Below are 23,659 nucleotides of genomic sequence, written 5' to 3' on the forward strand. Positions count from 1 at the left end.
ATTCACTGACAAAATACTGACCAGAACATGCTGCCGACAACATCGCTGACAGAATACTGACCAGAACATGCAGTCGACAACATCACTGACAGAATACTGACCAGAACATGCAGTCGACAACATCACTGACAGAATACTGACCAGAACATGCAGTCGACAACATCACTGACAGAATACTGACCAGAACATGCAGTCGACAACATCACTGACAGAATACTGACCAGAACATGCAGCCGACAACATCACTGACAGAATACTGACCAGAACATGCAGTCGACAACATTGTTCTTTCTTTGTAAATTTTATGAACATCGCACACACAATGTCTTTGCCTGTATATTGAATTCGATTTCCGGTCTTAAATTTTCTCCAATTACACATTTGAAAGGTAAATTTCACTTTTGAAAATTCATGAGGATATGAACTGCGGCGCTTCATGCCGACATACTTTTCAGGGGCGTTGTAGGTTTACAAACCAGCGTGAAGCAGCGTCGCAATTCATACCCTTGTGTATTTTCAAAAATGAAGTTTATTTCTTATATTTACATTTCTCTTGAAATCCACAGCTGTTAAAATATATGTACTATATCTATTTATATATGTACTATATCTATCTGTATTCATACGCGCATTGTTTACTACTGCAACGCATTTATGATAGAATGGCTAATACTACAATTTGTAGAGATATCAAAGGCTAAAATATTTAAAATGTAAATACATGTATTGCTATATATATATCAGTAATGACATTTAAATTTTCAACCAAAAACAAAAATATTTCTAAATTGGCAACTTTACCGCAATCATTTCTCCTGAGACCCGTAACTGTCACGTTTCTTTGAGGAAAACACAACAAATAAACTTGCAAATTACAACCTTTTATCATACACTCCTGAACCACTACTGAAAAGGAAAGTTGTAGTATTGAAGATGACGAACAGTGATCAATGTCATAACTCCTACAAGGAATACAAAATTAAAAGATGGGCAAACACGGACTCCTGGATATACCAGAAGTGGGATCAGGTGCCTAGGAGGAGTAAGCATCCGCTGTGAGCCCTATATCTTGATCAGGTAAACGGAGCATTCCACAGTAAAAATCAGTGTGTAAAAACGACCGAAAAATTGGTATGAAACATGTCAGTTAGCATTTGACCCAATGATAGGTTGTATTGGCAAACTAGATCGTTATAACGACCATACAATTTGCGAAATGTTGACTTTAAACGACTGTTGAAATTCCTGTAACATTAACTCATTTGTCAGTAGTCTCGATTTAAAAACTGATCATACGCAGAACAAGCTCTTGCGTATCAAATCAGTTGAGGGGCATAAACACCAAATGCTGGTGATAATGGAATGTTGCTACATACATGTGGGAAGTTGGCTACGGATAAGTTGAAGTCATCCGTTTTGTCATAAAGTTGAGTTGCTAGTTTGCCGTTAACATCTACAATATTTAAGTACGGAGTATATGTGGAAGACTTTGTGGTGTCTTTTATTTCTAGTTCATTGGGATATATCGAATCGACATATGTTGTGAATAGATAATAGTTAACACCGTCGATATATTTAAATGTCGAGTTGAAGATCACAGCAAGAGATTTTCTTCTCATGTATAAATTCTGCCTCATATGAATATGAAAAGAGGTCAGCTAACCAATGAGCAAATTTCGTGCCCATGGGAATTCCAACAGATCAGAGTGTTGTTTAACAAATTCATTTTTTGAATAATGGATCACTAGATATGAATATGTCTATCTTCAGTTTTGTTGAAGGAGCAATTGTCTATGATGTCAATGAACAGTGCCTAGATATTAAACATATGTTAAGTAAATCCGGTTCTATTTTTACATCGAACAGCTGTCCCGGAACAAGTATGTAATGTCTCACGCAAGGAATACTAAATCTAAATGGTTCTAATGTATATACTACTCAAAATTTGATAAGGATCACTAGGTTATATGTGTGTAATTTACCACTAAAATAACAAAAGACATACATTTGTCTCAGAAACGTGTTTACTCAGGTTATGAATGAAAATTCATGAACGGCATGAACTTTTATCAATACGGAATGCTTGAAATCTGATAACAACACCAAAAGGCATTTCATTACAAAAAGTTAACAGCAAACCAGAGAAAGAATTACAGTTTTTGGGGATAGTCCATCATTACACTTAGTCGATGAAGTGTCAATACCGGGTATGGCCTCCCCTTGCATCAATGACGGCTTAACAACGTCGAGCCATGCTGTCAATAAGCACCCGGATGTTTCCAATGGGAAGGTTGTTCCACTCTTCCACGAGGGCGTTTCCGAGCTCTGCCAAAGTCGTGGGTTGTGCTCTACGGCGTGAAAGGGCAACCTGTAGCATGTTCCATACATGCTCAATCGGGTTCAAGTCCGGCGAGCGCGCTGGCCAGTCCATACGGACAATTGTCTCCTGCTGAAGGTACTGCTCCACCATCCTGGCGCGATGAGGACGGGCGTTATGATCCATCAGGATGAACTCAGGGCCAACAGCACCAGCGTAGGATCTGACATAAACATCGAGGATCTCATCCCGGTACCGCACCCCCGTCATTGTTCCTCTCTCCAGGACATGAAGATCTGTTTTTCCATCCCTGCTGATTCCACCCCAGACCATGATGGAACCACCACCATAACGGTCATGTTCACTGATGTTGGCATCGTGGAAACGTTCACGTTGTCGTTGCCACACTTGGTGTCTCCTGTCTGTAAAGTCCAAACAATACCTGGACTCATCGGTGAACAGAACTTGAACCCAATCGTTCTGTGTCCAAGTGACATGATCTTCAGCCCAGTCCAATCGCTCCCGCCGGTGTCGAACAGTCAGAAGGACTCGAACACATGCCCTTCTCGAGTTGAGACCTGCATTGTGAAGCCAATTCCGTATCGTCTGAGTGGACACATTCACCCCCGAGGCGTTCAGGAGGTCGTTACGTAGGCTTGTTGCTGTCCAGAAGGGATGACGTCGTGCCTGAAGAGCCACAAAATGGTCTTGGCGTTGGGTTGTCGACCTCTGACGACCACCCCCATGTCGGTGTGCTGCTGTACCAAAAGTTTGCTGTCGGTTCCAGGCCCTGTTTACAACGCTCTGGCTGACGTTTGGTGCATTTGCAACGTCACGTTGTGAATAGCCAGCGTCAAGCATTCCAATACATCTGCCCAGTTGTTCTGTCGTCAGGTGACGCCTTACACGTTGAGGGGGGATTGTGTTGATAAACGTAGTGTAAACACTCAAGTGAGTTTGAAATTTTAGAAAGAATCAGACACCGATGCCTGAGTGAAAATCGTGCAATGGTAGCAAAAGCATAAACTGTGATGAGAAACGCATTTCTCATGACATGAAATGCACGTGCAAGTTTGTTGAAGTCGTTTTTGATTTCACTTGGACACAATATTGCCAGTTATGCAGTTATTAATTTTTTAAACAGAAAAATATCTATGATCCTTATCAAATTTTGAGTAGTATATATGACAGAAACAGCTTGATTGATTATTTGTTTTACGTCTCGTTGAGAATGTTTCACTCATATTGATACGTCACCAGCTGCAGGTGAAGTACCACACATTTAGACTCCTTAGCACTCAGGGTCGTAGCAGTGAGGGTTCACCAACGCCTGTCGCAACAAGGGACAGCAGTTTTTAAGGTCACATCCGAAAAACCCGTGATTCTCACTTCTAAATGCCGAGCGTTTGGTGAAGGGACAATAGATACCTACATATATGTATGTTTACATGTATGTCTTAGGTTTGACGCGGCCATGGCACGAGCGGTACTCGAACTCAAGACCTAGCTCCCGGTTACGAAGCGAACGCTCTACCACTGAGCTACCGCCACCGGTACATGTATATGTCAGTCAGAACCATGAGACAAAGAGAAGTAGCTAGATAGCTTTGCAAAGTAATAAAATTCAAAGATGAGAATTGTCGATAACAATAAGTTGGATGTGACTCTACAGCTCTGTTTGACCTTTATTTATTGGTAGATTGTTTGTCTTCTGAATGAACTGATGAACATGAACATTTTCTTATTCTAATATATCACCAACATTGTAAGGTTTTGATTAAAAGATGATCTCTCTTTACTGTCTCCATACCAAGGAACATTGTATGAGAACATGTGAAATGAATTAACAGCGAGTAAGTGTTGATTTCCTCATGACAGATGCATGCGTTAATGTTAAAGCTAGGAAATAACTTGCCCATTACGTAAATCCAAGCAGATGAATAGAAACGTTGGTCGAAGCGTAAAGCGTCACCTGTTCGGTTTTCCTCGTTTTCTAAAGTTTACGAAAAGAAGTGGATATAGGCTATACCTGTCTACTTCTCTATACAGAACAGTTTCCGACCTAATGTACAATTATAAAATAGCCCAAAATAGAATAGGCCTTTAATTCCTTTTATTCATCATTATTCAATAATTTTTATTAATAATTAAAAGAACGAGTAATTGACTTTTGGCGTGCATAGCATTTACTAAGAATTAATTTGTATAGTGTAGGCGTACCCCAATCGCTGCACGTGATATTTCTGGGTTAGCAGGGGAGGCAATCAATCGTAAAACTTCGTAAAGTTCTAAATCAAGGAATGAAATCATTAATCAAGAATCTCGTCATTATCAGCGACGATAATTTTGGACGTGGTCTCGACGTTCATATTGGATTGGTATCCCGACTGGCTATTCTAATCTACTTAGGACCCACTAGGGATGTAACAAAAATATTACGTTTAAAAAATAAAAACTAGATAGATGTGGTAGTTGAGGAAAGAATGACTCAAGTACATGTAATTCAAAGCCGAACTCTCTCTTTTGTATTTTTCTTTTTACAGAGCTTTGACGTTTTATTCTAAAATTTCCATGACTTGCAAACTGGATGTTAATCAATATTACAGATACATCTGTAATGAAAATGAATTGGACACAAGGCAAAGAAACACCGATTTTTAATCTGCACTAGGTCCCGTACAACCAGCGAATTGTTAGGGTCCCTTGAAGCCAGTAATGAGAAGTTATGTGTTGTGTCTTCGACATTAAGGATTCTTATCAATATCGAAGAACAGGCGCAGGTGGCATAAATTGGTTCTAATCAGGCAACCAATGTCTTATATAGAAATCACAAATAAAGAAAAAACTATTCCGATGGCTACATTTCATTATGCTAACACTGCAACAGGCACCAGATATATTAATAAGGTGTCGTCATTGTTAGACTTTGTAATGCTGTATTAATCGGAATTGTAGAATTCAATACTGTCAAAAGTCACCACTAAGTGCACTGAACCTATGGAAATTCTGTTCACGCCAATTTCTAAATGAAACGATTTCCATTTTCTCTCGAGAATTTCTGTACTTCCGTCGTTTGGTCATATAGAACTTTTAATATGAAGTTGTGAGTTTATCAGGTTTGAGTGGAGTGGTATATTTTGAAAAAAATCCTTTTCTTTTTCATCATTTCGTAAATCATTTTATATGATTTTTTGGATGTTTAATAATTTTTTTCTTTATCAGATGGCACATAAATACCCATAGATTATTAATGTGCAGTTTTTAAAGCTTGTGTGTATTCAGATTAGACACCGTAAATCTAACTTCATTTCAATCACTTGAAAAACAGCGATTATCTTGAAAGCAAAAGTGTTATGTATTTGAACAATTGTCTTAGAGACCTATACTGAGTTTGGGTCTTTCCCTATAATATAACTAAAGTTAATAAAAATTTTAAAAATATTGACAAAGAAGCAGATGTTCAGAATTGAAAACTATCGTAAAGAGGTGAATAATGGTTATTTTACGACAGCAGAAGAGTGTAACTAAGTTTAAGGACAAGACAGAGCATAATTGAAACGAACGGTACGCCTTAACAAAGTACAACACGTGCATATGTAACGTCTGTTAATTTCAGTCACGTGCCACTTTTCAGACTGTTGAAGTTCAGGCATACCAATCGGCCAAACCTTGACTAAAAGTTGGAATACTGGTACTACACCTTTGCTTTTGTGCTAAAGCATGACATTTGACTTATCTGTAGTGTAAACGGTTTTGGTCTGAACATTTTCTTCTAGTCTGGAAATGTGTTAATTGATTTTATGAGGTGTTAAGGTCTTACTCTATCCTGCCTTCCGAATCACTAATTAAATTACACACATATGAATCTTACCATTTCCCCGGTTCAAGTGGTGTTGACAAAGATGATAGACAAGGGATTTGACTGCTGTTAAGAAAATCGTTGTATCCAATGATCAAGCAAAGCTAGTTTACTTTTAAGTTAGTCACTTAAAACATAGTGCTGTCTTATATTGATTTAAAAAAAGAATACTAGATATAGCAAAGAAAAATAAGATCACGCATTGATAAAGATTTATTGAAAGTCGTTGCAATTAACCTGTATGACTGACAACGAAATATGAAGCAGGTGAGTGATTATAGCCCACAATGTTGGACGTAGGGGTTGTAGAAGCACAGAAAGATGCAACAACTCATTTAAAATACTATTACACAGAATTTTAAGGTAACTTCATTCCGGAAAGTCGTATTATTGTTTACAAAATTGTAAATAGAATAAATTCAAAGGAAAGGGATTGGAAGTAAGGGAACGGTTGATTTATATACACCGGTGTACACTTGGTGTAGTCGATTTACACCTTATTTGGTGTAGTGTAGTATATTCAATATGGATCTCTTGTTTTATGTTTCTGTGTGAACGATTCTGATGCAAATATAGTACCAAAAAAAAATAATAATAATAATAATTGCTAGTATATATATCCTCCATTGTTTAGAACTGAAGATTCTTTTTTTTAAATGTATTTTTATGTGCATTTTTAAAAAATAACAAGTTATACGCCATAATTTTTTTGGCGCCAGACTTATATTTTTATGGTTGTATGAAATATCAATAGTATTCATTTATTCTTTGAACACATTTTGAACTCCTGTAAATGATAAAAAAAAATAATACACTGGAATTATCCTTCTATTTATACTTTAAAATTAACAAAATATGCAGAGAAATATATATTAAAATTTTCAGTGCATTTATCAACAAATGCCCTGTAGGCGGTGTACACCAAAACTTGTACACCTTTACACTTGATTACGGAAAAATGTACATTTTGTGGTTGGTTTACATAAATCAAGCGCGCCCTAAGATTCATTGGGAAAAAATAGATCTTTTAATTTCAATTTTCTCTTTCAAATCAGTTTAATAGTTCTCATTTAAAATTCGACAGTCATTTGGACTCTTCAGTATTGGGATGGAAATAAATCCTACTATCTGTAGGTAATATTAAGATTTTTTGCTTACTCGGTATTTCCTTTTTAAATACCATGTCTTCATTATTATATAAGAAGAAAATTGAAAACAGTAAGTTCACCCAAAGGTATGATTAATTGAATATCTCTGGATTTCGTATCCAATCCACACAAAGTGAGCCGGATGTTTTCGGCAATAAAGACCTCTACGTTACCTTTAAAGCTGTTAATGTGTTAAAATGGAATGCATTATGACACGTTCAGGCTCATTACTGTTAAAAGCCTGTAATATTCTGAAAGGCTAACATAATATGAATCTCTTTCCGCATATCAATTATCCCATGGATTTTCAAAAATCTATGCTAAAAAGTTCTTAATTTAATTCAGAAAATCGTTTCTAAGCTTTTAAAGTTGATGGTAGGATTACCGAGTATAGATTTTGCAAACTCATACCTATATATAAATTCGTATGAATCTGTTCTACGATGAAAAGGGGAAAAGAACCCCTTCTCTGTATTTTCATCTTATGGCATTGTGATAGATTCTGACGTGGTGTCTATCGATCAGACAATCTGAAAACCTGCTGAGCTACATCTGATTAATGTAATACATCATTGTCTATTTTGTTGACACTTTTACTTAAGTACTTTACAGAGATAGAAGTCAATTTCTGCTTTCTCCTCGATATATTCTTTATTAATACCTATACAACTACTGATTGATTGATTAACTATTGTTTGTTTTTGCGTCCCGTCGAGAATTTTTCACTCATACTTAGACGTCATAAGCTGTGAGGGTTCTTTGTCGTGCCAACGCCTGCCGCGACACGGGACCCCCGTTTTAAAGGCCATATCCCATAGACCCATGATTCTTCTAAATGCCAAACGTTTGGCGAAGGAGCAATCACTTTTTAAGTATGTCGTGGCCGTGGCACGAGCGGGGCTCGAACTCACAACCTCCGATTACGAAGAGAACGCTTACCACAGAGCTACCGCGACCGGTAATAAAACCTTCACGAAGACACAAAATATGTAAAGCATGTTACTTCCGAAATAAAACAGAAATATATCGGTCATTTGAACATTCCAGCTTCATTTCAGCTTTCCCTTTCTTACTTTTAATTTGAACATGATTCTACCCTGGAAACTAACGCCTGGCCTAAAGGTAAATATAACGAACAGTGATCAATCTCATAACTCCTATAAACAATACAAATAGATAGTTGGGCAAACACGGAACCCTGGACGCACCAGAGGTGAGATCAGGTGCGTAGGAGGAGTAAGCATCCCCTGTCAACCTGTCACACCGGCCGTGAGCCCTATATCCTGATCAGGTATAAACGGAGTTATCTGTAGTCAAAATCAGTGTGCCAAGAACGGCCTAACAATCGGTATGAAACATGTCACACAGCATTTGACCCAATGATAGGTTGTAATGACGAATTATATTGTTATAACAACCATATAATTTGCGAAATGCTGACTTCAATCGAGACTGTTGAAACCTTTGCACCATCAACTTGTTTGTCAGTAGCTTGCCTCGATTTGAAAACTGATCATACGCAGAACAAGCTCTTGCGTATCGAATTAGCTAAGTGATATAAACACCATTTGCAGGTTACAATGGAATATTACTACATAAATATGGGAAACTGACGATGGAGAAGTTGAAATCATTCCGTTTGTCCTGAGCATAAATATGCATCCACTCTGCTAAACGATTAAAGACTTAATACAATTTCATATATATATATATATATATATATATATATATATATATATATATATGTATACACACACACACATACACATGTATATAGCCTCGCGACGGAGTCTGAATCTCTCACCACAGAGGATATTGATACGGACTGTTTGAAGGATGCAAAACAGGAGAAAGGAAGAACTGAAAAGATAAATTATAATTATATATAGGCCTATGTAGAAGTTTGGACCTTTTTGTAAAATCGCTGCAGCAACAAACCCTATATCTGTATAATATTGGTCACCATGTTATCATCAAAATCTGACAAGGTTAACATGTACGAAGAAGCACAAGAGATAGCAATACATCTTCTGTGTGCGCAGGTAAGATATAGTGACATGGGTGACATCTTAAAAAGTCCGAAAAATTGTAATTGATGAATACTGCAAAACCCAGGGGTCTTAACTAAAGATAGCTCAAAAGGGGACTTTGTATCTACACTTCATCAATTTCTATATAAATAGTGTATACAACTTACATGGTGAAAATGTTAACAGTACCTGACAACAAAGCAAAGAAAACATCGAAACAATTCCAACCGAATGGCGCAACGAAAACATTACATACCCTGACAATTTATAACGGGGGCATAGATACTACATTGATTTAACGGTTTCATAGAAAGATTAACATATAACTGTGCCTAAATCCACATTAATATCTTTTAAAATCCCATGTTAGTATATATACAATGAATTTTAAAAATACTCTGAAGTTGATAATAAAAAGATGATGAAGTTCCTCATTGACAATATCTACATAGTATTTGATTATCAGTACTTCCTACAGTCTTTTGTGCGAGCCTCGTTTATTAGCTGACCTCATATTTTATTCTTACAAGGAATAATTTATTTTTAAAAAAACTTCTACATGAGAAGAAGAAATACCTTGTTGTGGCTTTCAACTCGACATTTAGATATACTGACGACGTTTTATCTAAAACAATAATCATTTTCATTGATATGTCAATTCGGGAAATATCGAAAGACCCCACAGAGTCTTCCACATCTGCTTCATACTTGCATATTTTATTGAACAGATGTTAACGGCAAACTGACAACTCAACTGTATGACAAACGGGATGATTTCAGCTTCTCCATCGTCAAATTTTTATAGTATAAGCCATGCGCAGAAAATACATTGTAAAGCAATGATTTACCAATGACAATATGTAATACTAGTATCTATATATTAATTTCAATAGTTAAACGCAATTTGATTGATTCATTTGACTTTATCAACGTTCTTTATATCGTACAGTGTTTAAATAAGCGCCATATGATGTCTTAGGATTGACGCCACAATGTATTTAATTCTTCCGTTTCCATTTCGTTGCGAAGACAATGTTACTCCGCGTCGTTAAAAATCATATTATTCTTTATACCAAACTCCCCGCCGAGGCCTCATTACGTCACCTACGAATAGACCTCTCCTATGTGACGCACCACAATATACAGATTTGTATATTGTGAGTCCGCGATTATCACGCAGGCAAATAACACTAAAGAAGTAGTTCGCAGTTAACGGTTTGAAGATATTGATATTAAGAGCATTAATATAAAAGTATGGCTTTTATTTTAAACATAAAATGATCAAAAGATCATTAAAAAGTAGGGAGACTCTGTTCAGATTATTGTGTAAAGTAATGAACTTGATGTTTACGTTCTTGTTTTGAAAGTTGTTTACGTTTGACGTTATGTTTTTTCGTCATTCTACAGTGACGTCACAGTATACGCGGCCTAAGAAATCGCTATCCCATAATGCCTAAGTGGAAGAGTTTGGTTTGTGAGCAAACGAACTCTGGTGGAAGTTTGTTCTTTATACTCGTTGTTTCTAAAGACTATCACATCTGAGTTTTGTGGTTATTGTCAACTCTTTAGGAAGCACATTATTGCGTGGACCCCGAGGTCCACTCAGAAAAATTATAAAGCCACGTTGAACCAGATGCTATGGGGAAAAGTCAGGTTGAGCATGCACAATTGTGCGTTTTCACCGGAGCCAATCGGAACATCGGTCGGTCTTTTCCGTTTCTTCTCGACTTGGTGGAAAAGGCATATCGATGTTCCGATTGCACCGGAGCTAAATGACACGACCGTTATCTATGAATTTTGACTGTACACGCGTGTTCTTGGATTCAGCATTATTTAATAAACAATTGTCAAGAGAATTTAAGAAATGTTCTATACAGTTTGCGAAAACAGTTTTTAGCATTCTGAATAAATCCGATTAATGGAGTATTTTATTCAGTAATGTTATGTGGTCTAATTTATTTACTTACTTATAGTTACACGACAACATATTAACCCCAGCAACCCTCAAAAAAGGAAGCAGTACATTGTTGTTCAAAACTTAAAATGGACATCATTTGTGAAGTTGCAATGAGGGTTTGAAATTCGAAGTGACAGTCAAGCTTGATTGTTACCAGATTTATATAACTGGAATATGGTTTTTGTTTCCAGATTTATAACGTAATATATTTTGTATAAGGGAGAGGTCAGGTCCCCTGACGTTGTGAGATTGGAATCCGGTCCCCTGACGTTGTGAGATTGGCCTCAAGTCCCCTGACGTTGTGAGATTGGCCTCAAGCCCCCTGACGTTGTGAGATTGGCCTCAGGTCCCCTGACGTTGTGAGATTGGTATGTGGTCCACTGACGTTGTGAGATTGGCCCCAGGTCCCCTGACGTTGTGAGATTGGCCTCAAGTCCCCTGAAGTTGTGAGAGTGGCCTCCGGTCCACAATCGGATCACGCGCTCGTCCTTTTCCGCAACCGGTAAGAAGACTCGGACGTGGATCGGCTCAAGAATTGCATCAAATCGATGTATTTCTCCGCCGGGAGCGCGCCCGTGGATGAGTGTTAAAAGACCAGAACCGAATCCCTGAATAATATTTTATTTGTATTTTCACCACAGATTCAGTTTTGGTATCATTAACGTCTTATTCATTCTAATACATAACATGTAAGTGGAAATTGATAGTGGTACAATACCTTAGATGTACATTATCTTAGATGAATTTGAAAGTTTACGTTTCATAGTGTAACGTACGACTGTGACGTCATAGTTACGTTGATGTATACGTAGCAACCAACTCTGATGGTGTCTATCCACATAAAGCAGCGATAACACTTTTTAACATGTGTCAGAAGAAAAACTCCAGACATCTCTTCTCTATGTATCTTTATGTTTTTGGCTCTGGGATGAATTCTAACGCTGTTTCTGTCAATCACACCTCGTGAAAATACAGTCATCATTGTCTATTCTGTACAGAATCTAACTGCAATACGAAACGTGACGTGTACTATGTTTCAGTCTATCTACGAGTTGGATTAATCATTACAATTAAAGTAAGGTTTGAAAAATTTAAAACAAAATACCAGAATTATCTTCCAACATAACATTTCTTACATAAATAAGAAATATTTCAGTCATTTTAGCGTTTTGATCAAACGCTTTTATCAACTCTTTTTTCCGCAAGCATCTCTCGTCAAAGATGCCAGTTTCGGCAGTGTTGGTATCTAATATTTTCTGATTGTGTTACAATCTATTTCGGTTACAAACATTATACTAGTATTCAAATGTTATATAAAGATATCAACCAAGGAGCCAATTACATTTGTATATTTCTACGCCATTTGATAATTCTCACCTATAAATCCTTAGTGACAAATTCAAACACAAGTTCAATTAATTACCAAAGACTCATATCGCTGAATTATTCTTACAAGTAAAAGCGTCTCGTAATGTGTAGAATAAATGAAATTACGCGTTGGGATTATTAAATACGCGATGACAAGATTTTCGGCTAAATGAACTCCACGTTTACTATTCCCATAGTTCTACAATTTACAACATGCACCTGAGTATATACAGGAAGGCAAAGATAACGAACAGTGATCAATCTCATAACGCCTGTAAGAAATACAAAATAGAGAGTTGGGCAAACACGGACTACTGGACATACATGTACTAGAGGTGGGATCAGGTGCCTAGGAGGAGTAAGCATCCCCTGTCGACCGATCACACCCGCCATGAGCCCTATATCTTGATCGGGTAAACGGAGTTATCCGTAGTCAAAATCAGTGTACCAAGAACGGCCTAGCAAATGGAATCAGAGTGTTGTTTAACAAAGTATTTTTTTTAAGACTGATCACTAAATATGAATATTTCCATTTTCCATTTTTATTGTTTGACATCATAGACAGTTGCTTTAACTGTGTATGATGTCAAATAATCAATTCTTTTATTTATCGTGCGTAATGGTCGTGTAAAGTCATACGTTCTGATGTTGTTGATTTGAGAAAAGTTTTGCAATTTTAAGTTAACTAGAAGTTCTTTAGAGTTCTTTAGAATGCACATTTGATTAACACCACTTCTGGCATATGTAGTCGTACCGTAGGTTTGAAGTTTCTTCTTTACATTTGTTAATATTTTCGTGAGAAACAAAGATGGGGGCTTGATAGAACACTTATTGGATCCAACAATGTATCTTTGTAAGAGTTTTATATAGTTTAGGAATCCAGTATCATGTAGGTACGGTAACTCCTATTCATTCGACTCATTGACTGGGGTATTAAATGTGTCTAAAATTGAAACATGGTTTTGAAGAATTTCATCTTTTGAAAAGGCAGTTGGAGTTTAAGTACCGTACGATTATCAAAAGTGGAAGTAATGCCAAGTTCGTTCTAAATACAGTTGTAATAGTGAGCCTTACAACCAAAGACAATGTAGTTACTAGCTTTGTCAGCTGGAACTAAAAAATAATCCTCATGTAACATATCTAATACCAGTATTCTTTGATCAATTCTGGTTTACTAAATACAGAAAGATAGATGGTACGTACTTTTGTTTTAATATTTCAAATGCGGGATTTTGATATTCCTCTTATACTTTTAATCTATTCTGACAATGTACCAAGTATTTAGCCCATTGTCTGGTATAATCTTTGACAGAATTCATAATAGAGATGAAGTTCTTTCGCCAATTGAAAGACCGATGTTCTCTGTATTAAGAACCTTCAGGAATAAGTGATGTTAAGTCCTCATTTACAACTCTATCAACATCACCAGTAATGACATGTTCAGCTGGACTATATCAACATTACCAGTAATGACATGTTCAGCTGGACTCTATCAACATCACCAGTAATGACATGTTCAGCTGGACTACAGTTGAAAGAAGATATGGAGAACAAGAACACGTAGGTGGATTAAGTATAAGATGGTCTATATCTAGGCACTGCAAAGTTTGTTTATAATGAAAAAGTTTTGCTGCAATAATAGAAGTTTATTTGTAGGAAATACTAGGTGTAGACCTGAACTTGAAATAAGTTGGGATACGCGACTGAACTCTCTGATGACGACAAATGTTGCTTATGTTGACAGCAATTGCAATGCAACTTTCAAAAGAGGATGACGGTCTTAGAATGACGAATATTGAGCTCTTTATCGATTTTTTAAAACTAACATGGTTTAGAAGAGTATTTCATACAGACTCTGGTTGGATTCCACTGTTCACTGAAATCACACACTGTAATATTGTCCATCTATCTCACTTTGGACCAAAATACTCTGACGTTAAAGCAAAGAATACTAATACATGTAATAGGCTTTGGAAAGAAGTTCTAAATATATTGTCAGATTTTCTAAATATCATATCATGCAAGACAAACTTATGCGGTATTTTAGTGGAACATTTATGGTATAACAATGAAATCATGATCCAAAATGGGTATTTTTTTTCAAAATCTTTGGATGAAAAGGGGTTTACTATTGTAGATTGTTTGATGGTAATGGTAGTTTTATGTGTTTTAAATATATTATTGAAAAATTCTCTCTTATTCCCCCCCCCCCTTCAAACTCCACTGCAAGACGTTTTCTGCCAGATTTTAAGAAAATATTGAATAAGAAAGGTTCTAAGGCAGTATATGTCATTGGGTCAAATGCTGTCTGACGTGTTTCATGCAGTTTGTTAGGCCGTTCTTGGCACACTGATTTTGACCACGGATAATTCCGTTTATTTGATCAAGATATAGGATTCACGGCAAGTGTGACCAGTCGACAGGGGATGCTTACTCCTCCTATGCACCTGATCCCACCTCTGGTATATCCAGGGGTCCGTGTTTGCCCAACTCTCTGTTTTGTATTGCTTATAGGAGTTATGGGATTGATCACAGTTCGTTATCTTTGCCTTTCATGTGACATATTTGTGTCTTCAAGTATGTACAATAAACCAAAATATGAATGCAAGTGGACTAAAGAAATCAAGTTAAAGGAATAGTTTGATTGGATTCATGAAAATATTTTTTTAATTACAAAAGATACAAAGTTAATATGGTTAAATTCTAAACTTATTCATAGAATCCTAGGCACAAATAAATATTTATTTCTGTCAAAAATTAGAGATAATAATTTATGTTCTCTATGTCAAGTGGAAGCTGAAACAACTGTGTAGTTTCTTTTATTGCCCAAAAGTTTGCCCATTATGGTCCTTTTTAGAGAAATGGATATTCGAAACATCTAGAAAAAGCCTCAAATCTGATGCAATTACAGTAATATTCCAAATGAAAATTTAATACACGTATTTCAGAATTGCTTGAAAACGAGATTTGAATTTGAAGAAAAAATGTATAAAACAACGAAACGGATGCATTCAAAACAAGATGGTCAAACTGGAAATATTTATTTGAAAATACATATTTGTAATAATCAATCAATATTCTGTTGTCATAACTTCCAGCCATGATGTACATGTGTGTATGTGAGGGATTGTATGTTTGTCTGTAATTGAAAAAAAACAACTTTCGCTTACGATCCATTCCAAATATGTTATATTCATCCTTGGGGATCAAGCCAAGGGGGTCACAGTCTCTGTTTTTGCCAATATAATCATTTTGACGTCAAGACTGTGGAAAGATATGGTGTGCAATAAAAAAATAACCAAATAAGTTTGAGGTCAAAATATGTTAATTACATTGTTTTAGCTGAATACACAGGGATCATGACCATGCCAAGAAATCCCATCTAGTCTTAATAACGTGCAAACTCTTTGGCTTCAATAGAACCATATTACATGCCGATTAATAGTCGCTTATCTCATAATTGCGGTCACTGATTTATAACCGAAGATTTCGATAGGAATTTCTTAGAATGATTACAGGCAAAATTACTGGTTCCTGTGGTCAAACGAAGGATTTATATCTTAAAATGGACATTATTTGTAAAGTTGCACGGAGTTACTGAAATGGAAAACTACATCCAAGCTTATGAGCATCAATATTTTGTTGCCAGATTTATATCATTGGATTAAGGTATTTTGTTGCCAAATTTATATCATTAGATTGGGGTATTTTGTCGCCAGATTTATATGATTGGATTAAGGTATTTTGTTGCCAGATTTATATCATTGGATTAAGGTATTTTGTTGCCAAATTTATATCATTAGATTGAGATATTTTGTCGCCAGATTTATATCATTGGATTCAGGTTTTTTTTTACTACCAGATTTTCAATAATGGATTAAGGTATGAATGTCGAACTTTGCTTTCTAGACTAGAGTGTATCCCCTGTGGAATCTGACTTTAAGGTCCAGATCAGATACAAGGATGACTCATACCTCAGAGGTTAAAGGTCAAAGCTACAAATAGTTCATATTCAGTAGGCTTATATCATGTAGTTCTACATTAGACTTATGATGAAATATTTGCATGTTTCAATATTTTTGAAACATTTTTATTGCATAGCTCTGGTCCACGTAATTCAGTCCTTTTTTAGAAGACAGCAACTTGCTTCACCCCGTTTTCTTCCTATTCTTCTATTACCGTCTATTTAGTTTTTTTCTAGACTGTGTGTGTGTCTGTTAAGCGGAACCTATACAGGCTCAATTTTGAAGAGTGTGGATATCTATCAAACTCCTGAGCTTGTCGCGTATTTGAGGATCTATAAACCTAGACAGAATAAAGACAGAACTTTGTAATTTTAACAACTGACAGAATGCAACATTTGCTTACGAGTCACTCCAACTATGTTACGACATCCTAGAGTGCCGTGCAGGGGGTCACAATCTTTCATGTTGGTCATTACGGATTTTATGCTAAAATTGTGAAAAAGGATATCGTTTTAAATGAAAGTATGTAAAGCGTTTTCAGCGTCCATAAAAGTGTGCGTGATAACCACGAGTTACCTTTCTTTGCTTTCGTTATTGCCCATTTGTTGCAGTTTAAATTCTTATTGTAGTGAAAAAGTGCACTAAATATACATATAGTGTTATATATGTTAATATCCAAGCGAACGTACATGTGACGCATTCGTCATTCGTTCGGCATCATTGAAAGTGGAAAGAAACGCGCACGTTTTCTCAAATGGGTTTTCAGCCATTAGAATTAAGGTAAGGTAATTCTAATTTACTTCATACATATAGTTCATACAAATAGCCTAAGTGGTTGAACCTTGATAAAACTAAGTTACAACATACTCCCCTGGAGTGCCGTGCAGGGGGTCACCATCTTTGATTTTGGCCATAACGTATTTTATGCTAAACCTGTGAAAAGGATATATTGTTTTAAAGCGTTTTCAGCGTCCATAAAAGTGTGCATGAGTTATTTTTCTTTGTTTTCGTTATTGCTCATTTGTTGCAGTTTAAATTCTTATTCTACTTTTTCAAAATGCACTAATTAAGATATATAGCCATTGATTAATATCCAAGCGAAAGTACATGTGACGCATTAGTCATTCGTTCAACATCCATGAAAGTGGAAAGTTTAAACGTTTTCTATAGCGGGTTTTCAGCCATTAGAATTAAGATAAGGTAATACATACAAATGTACATGTATAGCCTAGGTGGTTGAACCTTGGTGGTTCCTTTAAGGAAGTTAGCTCCTGAGCTTTTGAGCACAGTAACTGCGCAGGATGCTACAACTAAGTATTTACATGTAGTGGTTCAATACGGACCCCATTGGTGCAAACATAAATAGACATTAAAAATCACTGAACCCTATCCAGTTGAACATTTTTGTCAATTCAAATTTTGAAAGGGTTTGACGGGGGCTATATTTTGTGGCGGAAGGATTGATTAATCAAAAATTCTAAATTTGCATATTACAGTTTCTGTTTCATCCAATATACCTTCTATTTTTATACTCCTATATCCTTTGTCAGGAAGCTTTCATGTACATGTAAATTTCAACTTTCCTGGTCCAGTGGTTCTTGGGAAGATTTTTAAATAACCCCACCCTATTTTTGCATTTTCGTGTTTATCTACCCTTGGAGAAGGGTATTGTCCTTCATTTGCAGAATCTTAAATCCCATTCACATAAGGATGCTTTTTGCTAAGGGACCGGTCAATATTTATTGGGGGGTTGGGACCGATGCATTCCATATTCCCTATGTCCTATCTTCTAAAAATGCGGAAAAAAAAGTTGCTGATCAGGGCCGTAAATTACATGGAGGCGGAGGAGGCAGCTGCCTCCTCCAACTTTTGAGCCAAAAAAAATTAAAATTTAAAGTTCATTAGAATTTATGTTGTTTTCAATAACTAAGAACATGATACCTCCCTTAAAAAGCATTCCAAATCTTTCTTTTAGAATGAGTTAGTCAAGTAACATCTTAGAAGGCCCTAGAATCAAGGATTTTGCACGAAACGTGTTCAATGTGCACAAAATGTGCCCCCCGAGACCCCCGCCTAATTTCCTGCCTCCTCCAAATTGAAGGTTAATTTACGGCCCTGCTGATCCTCTTAAATGTACGTTAAATAACTGTATCCCATTTCCATTCTCAATGAGCGTGTGACAGCGTGGCGAGAATTCTATCGTCATCGAAAGCAAGTTTTATAGACTTGCCTAGATGGTCGAGCGGTCTAGTGCACCAGTTACATGCTGCTAGGAGATTTGGTTCCGCAGGTCGTGAGTTCAACCCCGGGTAGGGGCGGAAGTGGAATTTTCTGTCCTTTATATTAAATATATCTTCACTTAGGGCAGTTATGTTCATTTAAGAGTTCATTGCTATTTCCGTGCTTTATATATATATATGTGTGTGTGTGTGTGTGTGTGTATGTATGTATGGTTAAACAACATTTTTACCTCATCTTATAAATCTCTGGAGTTATCACTTAAAATTTGAGAAACTTTTGTTTACTTTGTCATGTTTGTTCGGTATTTAGTCTAGTGAAGTTACAAATCTCATTATTTTCATCTTATTATTTTTCCTTCTTTTTGTTAAATTGTTATCTAAAGTGCTACATTTTGCATATTTCTTAATTACTGTCTTACTGAATTGTTGTCTCGTGTACTTACAAGTATCTTTCACATCTCAGTATTCTCTATCAAAGGTGAAGATAACGAACAGTGATCAATCTCATAACTCCTATAAGCAATACAAAATATAGAGTTGGGCAAACACGGACCCCTGGATATACCAGAGGTAGGACCGGGTGCCTAGGATGAGTACGCATCCCCTGTCGACCGGTCACACCCTCCGTGATCCCTATATCTTGATCAGGTTAATGGAGTAATCCGTAGTCAAAATCAGTTTGCCAAGAACGATTCAGACAGCATTTGACCCAAAGATAGTTTGTTATGGCAAACTATCAAATTATTAAAAATGTGTAAAAAAAAAAAAAAAAAAAAAAAAAAAAAAAAAATTATCTCTAGTATGTTCAACTTGGACATGAAATAAAGCATGCATACAGTTCAGTATCATTGCTTGTAAGATTGTTGAATTAATAGTTTGAAATACTTTATAATATTTCTTGTTCATTGATAATTGATACTTTTGCAAAAAAAAAGTACAGCTGTCCTATCAGTGTTGAAAATAAAAACGTTGGAGTCTCATCAGTATGTAAGTCAAAATAAATAGGTGTCCTATTGCATTTTGCACCGGTCCCCCCCCCTCCCCCCCAATGAATATTGACCGGTCCCTAAGTTTGGTTAAAATTGGTCCAGTGGTTCTGGAAAAGAAGTCGAAAATGTGAAAAGTTTACAGACAGATGGACAACGAGTGATCAGAAAAACTCACTTGAACTTTCAGCTAACAGTGAAATTAATGCAACATGTATAATAATAAGTGAATGAATGAAATCAGGGCCGTAAATTAACCTTCAATTTGGAGGAGGCAGGAAATTAGGCGGGGGTCTGGGGGCCTGGGCGGCCCCCAGACGCTGAGCACATTTTGTGCACACTGAACACGTTTCGTGCAAAATCCTTGATTCTAGGGCCTTCTAAGATGTTACTTGACTAACTCATTCTAAAAGAAAGATTTGGAATGCTTTTTAAGGGAGGTATCATGTTCTTAGTTATTGAAAACAACATAAATTCTAATGAACTTTAAATTTTAATTTTTTTTGGCTCAAAAGTTGGAGGAGGCAGCTGCCTCCTCCGCCTCCATGTAATTTACGGCCCTGTGAAATATGTATCTGTGTCATCCCGAACACTATATCATCAATTACAAGATAACCAAAATAAAAAGTACTAAGAAGGTTACTCTCACTGCACCTGATGATGCACCATTTAGTACTGGGTAGTTATGCTTTGAGTCATCGTCGCAAACCCCGGGTTATTGTTTCATGAATGAAACAGTTTTAGCATCCTGCGCAGTTGTGCTCAAAAGCTAAGGAGCCACCTTCCTTAATATCTATTAATTGAATGCTACAATAATGGAGTCGAGCCGGCTGCATTCACAGATGTATTCATAAAACAAGACATATATTCACGTGTATAACGCATACGGCTGACATGTTACAGAGAGTTGGCAACGGGGATAAAATCAGGCCGGTTTCACTTGAGCGCAATCAGAATTAAACTATAGTAAATCAAAATATTCCGTTTTAACACAGCAGATTAACCGTTTTCATGTTTATTGAGTTGAGATACTTAATCTTACAAGCCCTATTATCAAAAACGTTACCATACATATTCAAATGTGAATATATTTTTGAGTGGTATTATATCGACAAGACGAATTTAATCATTATCGCTTCACAGTTACAAAAGTTATTGCAAAGCGTGGGCTTGTGAGAGAAAAAATAAATGTCATTATAAGTATTCATTAATTTCATAAAACATGACGCTTCACTAAAATTGCTGAAATTACAAATTGAGGGCAGATATAAATGTGTGTGATTTCAGTTTTATTTTGTTTGGATACGACCTAGAAATAGTATGATCCTCGCCGTTGATCTTCACATTTAAAAGAATTGCATGACTTCAATAAAAAAAAATTCATTTCTACAACTCAGCTGTACTGATGTTATACTGAAAGTGAGTGTTTTACTTATCACTCAGTCATCAAATCGAGGAATATCAGTTTAAACGATCCATCAGAGTGAAAATACAATTATCATATCTCAAAAGGTACTAAAATACCTTACAACGTGTGCAAAATCTCATTTCTTGATATCGTGGACCTAATTTTAATATCAAAGATCGTATGGTTTAATGAAAGTGGCTCATGCCTCTATAACTAACGATGTAAAAGTCATGAACTTAAACGAGGAATGCAAAGACTTTCGGGGACGATATCTGCTATATGAGTCCTCGAGTGACATATGCAAACTAATTCATTACTGAGGGTTTCGTGTCTCCTACGGTTTAGAGGGAACAGAAATGACAAGGTGGAATGGTGAGGGTCGCAAGAAATTGTACTTCCTAAACCGGTTAAAGTTTAAAGTTATTGACACTTTATATAAGTAAGCGTGTTTTATTTCGTGAATGTTGCGGAGTAACCTCCGAGGTTGAGAAATGTTGTTTTGAAATATAAAACCCGAAACTTTCATATTTCAAACAACATTTCAAGACCGAGATTATCTTAGTGGTGGATCTAGAGGGAAGGTTAAGGGGTGGGGTGCAACCCCTTCCCTCTTCAGTTGAATATCATTAGCAAAAATTAGTTATTTTTGCCATTTTGGGGTCTTCAATCTACCAGATTACAGCTCTGCAATAAGACTTAAAATAAAATGTTTGCATGTTTCAAACTTTTTAAAAATAAAAATCTGTTACAAAGCACATTTTTATTTCAACGTAGAATATTAAGTTTCTGTTAGAAACTCATGCCTAAAGTCCACGTATTGCTGTCCTGTTTGAAAGGATAGCAACTCGTTTCTATTTTACTACGGCTTAGAACTTTTCCTTACGCAGCTAGGAATTATGTCATTTCGTGACGTCATGCAAGAATACATGTTTTTGCTATTAATGAAAATGGTGACATTGTTGGGTCTTCTATTTGAAAAAGATCTTTTTGATGTTGACGGATCATATCAATGCATTATCTGTTCTGCTCTGAATGCATAGTCCAATAAAACTACACGCACGTGGAAGAGGGTCAACTTGTCCGAGCATCGACATATTTGTTTACACGTGTATCGATCTCGGAATGCAGACGACGAATACCAAATATCCTTCAGTCATTCTTAAATTTGTTTGAAACATACATTTAAAGAATGAAATATTTTTGTTTTAAATGTTTCATTGTATGAACTGCGATGCTTTTTGCAGGAAGATTCGTGCACGCACCGTTTACAGCTGACTGAAATGGCTACCGTTACAATTTGTAAAGATATCAAAGGCAAAAATATCGGAAATGTAAATATTGATTAATATTTATCATAGTGAAATAAAATTATCAGTTATTGATTTCATTGTTGCATTAGCAAAACAAGGAGTGAACATGTAAAAAGAAAGCTTTACACGATTGAGGAAAAGCCATGAAATAGCTCTACCGATCTCAATAGCTGTTTTAAAGCAACACAAGACGTTTATTCAGGTCAAATACAGTACATGACACCGATATGATCTCAATAAGTATTGCATTTCAAACTAGTATATTTATTTTAAAATTACCACTGTTCTGATAATCTATTGATTAATCGGTATTTATTGGAGAATAATGGACGCGGCATTTCTGTGATCTCTGCAACAACCGTGGTGATTCCACATGTAACATCCTATGGGAACCTCAGACAGTACGGTGGCTGTAAGTGATTTTAAACCACGTGGTTTACAGATGAGTGGCATTTGAAGAAAAAAGCCTTTTTACATGCTTGCACGTGCATTTCAGTATATCTAGTGTATGATACAAATGCGGAGAAATCATCTAATTATTAGCTACAGGAATGTATATCAAAGACATGCAAATGTAGATGCATAAACATACACAAGACACAGACCATGTTCCTCGAAAAAAAATGCCTTACACGTGGACATATGTCTACCTTGACCAACTGCAATGGAATGAAGATGTGCACTTGTCGAATATATTCCGTTTGTTGAGAAAGTCAGTACACACACACAAAACAAAGAAACTCCGTTAATACTCCTACAGTAAGCACGCTGTCATTCCATTACACAACAGCGCGACACAATAATAGCTTGTGCCGATCAGCTGTTTTCGATCAGAGTACAGCCTGTTTACTGTATATTTGTACATAACTGACTAATTGTATGAAATCCACTTGTCTGTGTGTCTGTAGTTGTCAGATTCCTTCGTGACGACTCTGCTCATTTCTGTAAACGTCAGCACATAAAATCTAACGTAATACTCGTTCTACCATGATGGAGTCTTGGTCTTTGTTTTAAAGTCTTTCAACAGTCTCAAAATAACTATTCCTTGCAAATCATTCTCTACCCAGAGTT

General features: G+C 36.3%; 1 protein-coding gene across 4 annotated transcripts in view; it reads right to left on the reverse strand.

Moving 5' to 3' along the window:
* LOC125651521 (obscurin-like) overlaps positions 1-23,659 on the reverse strand; it is a 65,070-nt gene extending 41,411 nt beyond the window's left edge. For 2 of the 4 annotated variants that reach the window (XM_048880152.2, XM_048880150.2), the window contains exon 1: positions 23,221-23,430. In XM_048880152.2, the coding sequence (XP_048736109.1) occupies positions 23,221-23,230 (10 nt within the window). In that variant the 5' untranslated portion in view covers positions 23,231-23,430. Of the gene's footprint in view, positions 1-23,220 lie in introns of all 4 variants that reach the window. The other 2 variants (XM_048880151.2, XM_048880153.2) reach the window with 2 other exon arrangements.

The sequence above is a fragment of the Ostrea edulis genome, chromosome 5, assembly GCF_947568905.1.
Source record: "Ostrea edulis chromosome 5, xbOstEdul1.1, whole genome shotgun sequence".
Taxonomy (NCBI): Eukaryota; Metazoa; Mollusca; class Bivalvia; order Ostreida; family Ostreidae; genus Ostrea; species Ostrea edulis.